At 42.9% G+C, this 8,294-nt stretch overlaps 1 protein-coding gene across 1 annotated transcript in view; it reads right to left on the reverse strand.

Annotated features, from left to right (window-relative positions):
* The window catches only part of tnr (tenascin R (restrictin, janusin)), a 47,311-nt gene that overhangs the window by 18,579 nt on the left and 20,438 nt on the right, over window positions 1-8,294 (reverse strand). The window contains exons 14-19 of the mRNA XM_019871672.1: window positions 6,751-6,840; window positions 6,413-6,546; window positions 6,174-6,303; window positions 3,887-4,153; window positions 1,303-1,422; window positions 974-1,117 (exon numbers count right to left, since the gene is read on the reverse strand). Coding sequence (XP_019727231.1) covers window positions 974-1,117; window positions 1,303-1,422; window positions 3,887-4,153; window positions 6,174-6,303; window positions 6,413-6,546; window positions 6,751-6,840 — 885 coding nt within the window. The remainder of the gene's footprint in view (window positions 1-973; window positions 1,118-1,302; window positions 1,423-3,886; window positions 4,154-6,173; window positions 6,304-6,412; window positions 6,547-6,750; window positions 6,841-8,294) is intronic.

The following is an 8,294-nucleotide window of genomic DNA, read 5'->3' on the forward strand; positions in this document are numbered from 1 at the left end:
TGAGATTTCTTGAGAAAGAAGCGATGAAGCAAAAGAGCGGGAAGGTATGCAAGGCGATGCGAACATTCAAGACGAGAGACGTGAGGCGAAAGGATAAAGAGAGTGCTGCGAGATGGGTTGCAGAATAGGTTACCAATTATTGGGTCAAAGGGGTCGACATTTTCATCTCTCGCCACAATGCCAGGTGCCAGTTGTACCCTTTCATTTTCTCGGGCGTGCGTGCGTGTGTGCGCGTGTGTATATGCGTGTGAGTGTACAGACATTTCTTTCAAAGCAAAGTTAAAGGTCAATCTAGTGAAATTGGATTTTTATGTTAGCTATTTTTGACATGACCAAAGTGTTTGCAGTTAACGAAAACTCAAACTACAATCAATAAAAACATTTTTACAAACAAAATCGAATAAAAACAGAAATGCTTTTAAAAGAAAATAATAACTAAAACTACATCTTATGTTCATAAAACTAACCGAAAACTCGCTACATTTATCGTGAAAATGTCCTTCATTTTGTTTTTTACATTTTTTTTAAATCATAAATGGTTAATTTTAAACGTATTGATTTCTGTATTGTTGTACATCCGTGGATACAGAAGAACCAACCTCCGTTGTTTGAGAATGACAGTTTACTTCATTTTAAAATACTTTGTGACCTTTTTATTTTAATCTTGCACTCGGCAATTACCACATATATTAAATAAATAAATAAAAACTAAAACTAATACTAAAACTAATAAAAAAAACTAAACTATAAATAATACAATTACATCATAAAAATAATCATAAAACCAAACAAACTTACTCTAAAAACTAATTCCAACTAACAGAATTGTTAAAAATAAGCAGTACTACCTTTCAGGACATACTTAATATTAAATCCCAAAATATTAAATGTAATATTTAAGGACTGTCGGACACAAGCCAATAATGACATCAGCGACTTGTTTCGGTTCACATTCTTCCCCCCACCCCCGTACCTGTGAAGACCGAGGCGCTGACCATTTTGCTCTCCTGGCTCCCCCTGACAGCGTTCAGACTGATCTCATACTCGGTAGCAGGGAACAGACTGGACAACGTGTAGTTGGTCACATCGCTGTCAATCACAACGCTGTCCACTCGACCTGCGGGGGAAACGAATGGAAACTCCGCTTTGTCTTCATTTCCAGCTTGTCGTGCACAATTTGAAACACATCTACTATTCAATCATGGTGGAGGAAGGAGTAAAATATTTACAGCTCAAATTGAAAGTTAGAATTAAGATTCATTGGCAAAAGGCAATCATATTAAAATCTGAGAAATTAAATACCTCTGGCTGACTGGTAGGAAAGCTTATAATATTCAAATGGAGCCAGTGGTTTGATCCACGAAATGGTCACGATGTCTTCAGCCACGGCCGACACGGTCATCAACTTGGGTGGGTCCATACCTAGAGCATAATTCAGTTTAGTTAGAACCACAACCATGGATAGACGACCTGTGACACCAAACGCTTCACGCTATCGTCGAACACGTGATATTCTTCGGTCACATTTGTTGGTGGACTTTGCAGTTGTTGTTGAGTTTCCAGGATGGGAATTTACTGCGATTCTGTGCTTGTAGGGGTTTATACTGTTTCCAGGAACGTCCAAATTTAGCAGCGCTCAGGTTTATTGGGAGAGATGCGGCGTTATTAAAAGCAAGAAGACTACAGAAAACGTCCGGACCAATGAATCGATTCATTTCGGTCCGTAACGTGTCAGAAAATCGTCAAAATGGCCGATCATTGTTTTCCAACGTGAAAGCAGGTGATTTTGATTTGATTCAACACAAGATCATGAACGTGCTTTTGCATACGACAACAGAAATCAAAGAATACGGTAAGCAAAGTAAAAAGTAAACAAGGGCTCCCAACAATTTATCAATGATCAAAAATAACAGCTTCATCTGATTAGCCATGAGAGTGGCTGCCTTGACAGCAGCTCCTATATTTTGTTCTACTTCTTCCTTTCATAACTTTGCTGCTGTGAATTGGGAATTTCCCCATTGTGAGACCAATAAAGGTTTTCTGATCTTATCTTATCTTATCATCCATGAGTTGTCAATTAATCTATGAGTCACCCGACCTCCAACTTTTGTTTTTAGTTTTTATGCCGTTAGTATGCGTTGCTGCTTCGTTTGTTTCAAAAGAGAACTTGCGTGAACACATTTGACATCTATCTATGCTCATTTCTGTCAGAGAACGATGACCGCTCAAACTACATTGAGCATGAACAAAAGTGTCAACCGGCTGAGCAGATATTCAAAGGACCAATCCACAGCCCTGCCAAAAGAAACACAATGAAAATGACAAGAGAGGGAGCACCGCTAAACCCGTTACGATATTTCTCCCCCCGCCCCGCTGACAATTTGTTTACCCGTGTCTCCAGGGATAGCTATCGAGCGACTGCGGAAAACGTTACGGCCGACACAATGCGAGCAAACAAGTCACCCGATGGCAGTTACTTAACTATTAACGGCGTCGACGAAAAGACACTATGAGGGGGGGGGGGGGATGAGGAGGAGATTTAAGCACTTCTATCTCCTGCTTCGGGAAAGCAGCAGCACTTCAAATTAAAAGAATAATGATGAGTATTCATGAGAAGAGGGGTTAATTTATCATTCCTGGCTTTGAAAGGAATTCATTTCCACTTGGCTGGAAAAACGGCGGCTCCTTTGTGAAAGTTGCGCCTCTTCGGGTACGGCTATCTTACTAATTGCGTTTGCTTTGGTAAAGGTGAACCTTTGCACGCGTTGTTCAGTATTTAATGAAGCTTCCCTTCGAGACGGCAAAGGTGTCGAATTCCAAAAAAAAAAAAAAAAAAAGTTCTGACTAAAATGTCTGCAGTGATTCACATTTCAATATGCTCGGCGTAAGACCGTTTATGATAACGTATGAAATGCCTCGGCGGATGCTTCTGCATTTGTAGGAAGAGTCTTCCCCCGAAGATCACCACCACTAACGGGAGTTAAAAATCACAGGATGTAACAGTGACGAAGGTAAATACGTGGAACTATTTGGTGGAGTATGTCAGGAAAGAAATGCTTTGCGGAATAATTCAAACAGCATAGATGGGTAGGAAATAATGACATTAACCCTTCCAGGGACAGCGGTGACTACAGTGGACCGCTCATCATATTATCAGGTTACAGGGTGCATGAAAGGATTAATAATTAACTGAACTTTTGGGAACAGAGACTCGGCACGCTTCGCTTTTTAGACTAGGGTACCTGTAACAAACAGCGTCGATGGGTAGGAAATAATGACATAAACCCTTCCAGGGACAGCGGTGACTACAGTGGACTGCTCATCATATTGTCAGGTTACAGGGTGCATGAAAGGATTAATAATTAACTGAACTTTTGGGAACAGAGACTCGGCACGCTTCGCTTTTTAGACTAGGGTACCTGTACATACAAAATCATTGATATTGTTAAGTACTTTTGTAAAACACAAAACATGGATACACCGTATTGATTCTGCTGGATGTCGTTTCTTACCTGAATACGTCATTTCAAAAAAATAAATCTGCAATCTTTTTTAGATTTTGCTCTGACGCTTTTTCAACACTACTTGCAAGTCAAAAACGTCGTCATTCACGTTCCTATGCTGATGCTACGCTTGTGAGTAAGGCTCGCTAAGAGCCAGCGGGAATGTCAAGCATTCCCTGTGCCCCGACCGAGACTTTTCCGTCGTTTTCAAATTTTGCTCTGACGCTTTTTAAACACTACTTGCAAGTCAAAAACGTCGTCATTCACGTTTTTGTTCCTATGCTGTCGCTACGCTTGTGAGTGAGGCTCGCTAAGGGCCAGCAGGAGTGTCAAGCATTCCCTGTGCCCCGACCGAGACTTTTCCGTCCAATCGGGCTGCTCACCTGTCGTGAGGGACGCCGTAATAGGCTCAGAGGTGACATCCCCCTGTATTGTGATTAGGCTGACGGTATACTGAGTGGAGGGAAGCAGCCCTTGCACCAGCGACCTCGTCTTGGAGCCTTCCAAGGTCACCTTAGAGGTGTCGGTGCCGTCAGCTGAGCTGTAGCTGAGAATGAAGAAATCAGCAGGCGGTGCCGGCGAGCTCCACGCCACTAGCACTGAGTCGGAAGTCACCTCGGACAAGTAGAGGTGGGAAACGGGCCTGATCCCTGGAGGAATATGGACGAAATGTCACGGGAGAGTCTCCGAGTGCGGAGGGAAGCAGGGACAAGCGTAGAAAGAAATAAGGTGTTGTCAAAGGATGGAAACGGAGAAGCTGTGGTGGTGGTGATGGATGGAAGTGGCTGGCACAATTTGCCTTGGGCGCAATCTCAATCAGGCGGACCACAGAGTCATGTGCACTTGATGATTTAATCGCTCATGAAGACGAGAGGCTAATTGGATTATGTGCCATAAAGATGAAGTTGTGATAGGATTGATCACGAAAAGAAAATGGCAAAAGCGATGATGGTAGCAGATGTTGCTGTCAAAATGGATGACTTGGACAGCTAATGATGAAGTGAATGAACACGAGGCCGCTTCCAGTCAGCGCGTCTTATATTTACCGTCCAGTTAATTTGAAGGTTATATCGTCACGCAGCTCTCAACTTGTTGCGCTTGATCAATCTTAAAAATAACATCAAGCTTTTGAAAATGCGGTTCAAGAGAAAATCCCGTGTTTTGCTTTAATATGAGCTCACTTGGGCACCCATAATTCGACGTTACTAGTGAAGTGGATGAAAAGATGACATCCAATTAACTTTTTCCATCCGGCCGATCTTCCATCTTATCATCCTGTCTTCTCTCCCAATGCCCGACGGTTAGAGCGCTGTTAGTCGCGGACGACACCAAATGATGAAGTCGCACATCACGATGACGACTGCGGACGATGGTGGTGGCCATGACGATGACAACAGTCATTTCTATGATGAAGAATGACGAGATCAAGATGAGGATGATGAGAAGAAAAAGGCAAGTGCTTCAGTGCATCATTTTGATGCTGAAAAGTCAAATCAAAGGTGCTTTTGGACCTAAAAAATGCTTACCGCTGGTGTAGATGGGCAAAAAAAAAAAAATAGAAAGAAAGATTATGATGGACCAGGTGGAAGAAATTCCCAGAAACAAAATACAGGTAGAAGAGGAGGAAATGTGGCGTGACTGAAGAAACCGACACATGCCTGTCGTAAGATGAAAAGATTAATTTCAAATTGGGGCGATGTGAAACCAGCTCATTAGCGGGCTGCGATCTTTTAGATCTACTAATAGTCTCTTTAAACTCTCCTTGTAATGGACCTGCATTCATTTTTAAGGATGTCTCACCTTATGGTCATTAAACTCACCACTGGACTCCGCGGGATTTTTTTTTCATTCCCAGCTATATAACTTTCTGCGTTTTTAAAGAATCCCAACTGCCTGATTAGAAGACAGCTTAGTCTCAATAATCACGGTGATTTTAAGCATTGTCCCTTTTCGATTAGCAAAGCCTTGATTGTCGAATGCCCCCAAAAGCGATATAGCTTAGCAATGACACCATTTTTTGAAGTAGCGTCTCAAAAAAACAGAAATGTTAAACCAAATAAATATTCCCAAAGGCGCATCGTTATGTGTGTGGGTAGTCAGCACGGAGTTTTGCCCAATGGATGGGCTCCGTGATTGAGACATCAAACGGAATGAGCTCACACGCGGATCCGTTACGTGTCTCACAAATCATTCGCTACGACAAAAATAACAAGAGGAGTTGCTTAATGCTATGTCGTTACCAGATACGAAATTTCTACTTCTACTACAGCGAATTCTTAGTTTGGCATTCGTAAATTCGCCATTTGGCACCAAGGAACAGCGTTGAAGTTAGAAGAGGAGCTTTACTGGGGAGTGACATAGCTTTGTTTAAAAGACAGAAGAGCCTCGCCGCCATCTTGTGGCACATAATGGTAAGGCAGGGCTAAATCGATCTTTTCGACTGTATTCTTTCTCTTTGGTCTATGGCACGATGCTGCCTCAAACAGATCGGTCTTCGTGCCACACCAGATCCACGATTAGGGATGGGAATTATAATTTAGCCATTCCGATGACATTATCCGTAATGCTTATCGATCTGGTTCCTTACTCATTGGGTGAGCGGATGAAATAGTTCAAAGTGGTACAGGGACCACTATGGGAAGCGCTCTTCAGACTACGCGTCAGTCCTACCTGTGAAGGCATCTATGGAAGCCACGTTGCTCTGCTGTCTCCCCCTCTTGGCTGCCACGGTGATGGTGTATTCAGTCCCGGGCTCTAATTCTCTCAAAGTGGTGGTGGTTTCATCTCTTGGCACTGTCAGCTGGAACACAAAGAAAATGTGAGATAAAATGACAATCACACATTTACCTGCATGTGCATCCCAAAGTATATCCTGAATTAATATTTGAGAAGTGATTGCCGCCGTTCACCTCAGTGGTCAAGCCCGAGGAGGACGTAAAGGTGACTTTGTAAAAGTCAATGGGGCCCTGGACCATTCCCCACACCAGGGTGATGGTGTTGTCTGTAGATGCCGTCACAGTAAGATCCAGAGGCACGTCCAGACCTGGCCCAACGAAGAAGCATAGGCATACTTTTTTAAAAATTATGAGGGAAATGTCAATGTGCAAATATACGAGAAATGTCCCAAATGTTTCTGGCCTGAAGAAGACAAGAGGCAATAAAATCTGATGCAGTCCACTGCCTTTGTGTGAAAATTACAATTTGGATATTAGCACTTCCCCCACACTGATGAGATAAAGTCACCCACCGGTTCTGGCGTTCATAGTAGCCGATGTGCTCTGGTTGCTGCCTCTCATGGCAGAAATGCCGATACCGTATTCCGTGCCAGGCAGCAGATCTGAAACACCATCAATGAAATTAACATCAGCCACAGACATGCCGAAGCAAACACAATGGAAATGTAAAAAGTCAAAAAAATGTTTGCAAAAAGAGAGAAAATAATTCTTCTTAAAAAGCTATTCAAGCATTGATTGCACAAAATAACAAACTTCCCAATTTTCTTGATTCCAATACGCCCCCAGGCCAACAAGCCCCTGGACAAATACAATCAGTTGTGAGCAGCCACGCGGCGGACGCCACCCTGGCATGTAAAATACTTCCCTCGACACAGCAGGTGAGCCGGGATAACGTGGAAAAAAAACAAATACAGCAAAATCGTTGCGCAAAGGACCCAAGGGTTTGTTGATGCCAATTTCTCCCCACTTACCGGTGAGAGTGGTCTTCGTGGTTGCGCCCTCATTTCTTGGTACGATGACTTTTTCATATTGATCTCCTGCCAGTGTGCTGTACACCACCTGGTAGGCTTCCACCTCCACATGCAAATAATTAAGTAGATTACAATTATTGATCACTCTCGGTTTATTTTCATCTTAAAATGGAAGACTACGATCAAGAAAGTAAAACACACACACACACACACACACACACACACACACACACACACACACACACACACACACACACACACACAGAGTGAATATATAGATTATATAGTATGATGGCATGCACAGTGGAACATTTTCAAGGGGGCATCCAGCATACACACCCTCTTATAAGGATTCAGCAGACACCTACAACACAATTCCCTTCAGCTGTTTGGGAGATTTTGTTATGGTTCAGTGAAAGTAAGATTGAACTTTTTGACCTTATTCCCAAAAATTATGTTTGCGGAAAATACAAGATTGCTCTTCACTATTGGTCACATGAATAGTGGAAAAAGTTTCCAAACAATTTAACTTGAGCTTAAATTTTACATGACCAAAAGCCTAGCATTTGAGCTTTTGTTTACAATTTTTTTTAATATCCACAGTAACTATAGTGGTAATGGAGTATTTCTTACAACATGTGTCATTTGTAACTTCAAAGTGTCATATTTCGGGAACATCATAAACAAAGTCCTCCAACGACCGGCGGGCGGAGTGCTCAGGGAGCTTACCTGTGCCTCACTGTTGTCCCATTCCAACTCCAGGGTGGTGGAGGTCTTGGAGAGGAGGCGCAGGTTCTTGGGGGCGTCAATCTCTGAGAAGAACGATAAAGCTGACAATGTTGGGGACACTGAGACCGTTTCTCAGGGGGGGTTTGAACAAGCAGACATGAGCAGCGTAATCACCGTCACAAACGCATGCAGTTAGGCTACAATCATTGCTCGGTGCTTGCGTTAACCACTCGAGCACGGCCTAATATCAGGCGTGCAAACTTTATTGGACTCTGCCAAATGACCTTGAACAGCACGGTACATCAGGCCATATGTCGTCAACAGTTCTATTCCTCGGAGGCAGGCTCGGGATAGCG

Source organism: Hippocampus comes, unplaced genomic scaffold (assembly GCF_001891065.2).
Source record: "Hippocampus comes isolate QL1 unplaced genomic scaffold, H_comes_QL1_v1.1 scaffold217, whole genome shotgun sequence".
In the NCBI taxonomy this organism is placed as follows: Eukaryota; Metazoa; Chordata; class Actinopteri; order Syngnathiformes; family Syngnathidae; genus Hippocampus; species Hippocampus comes.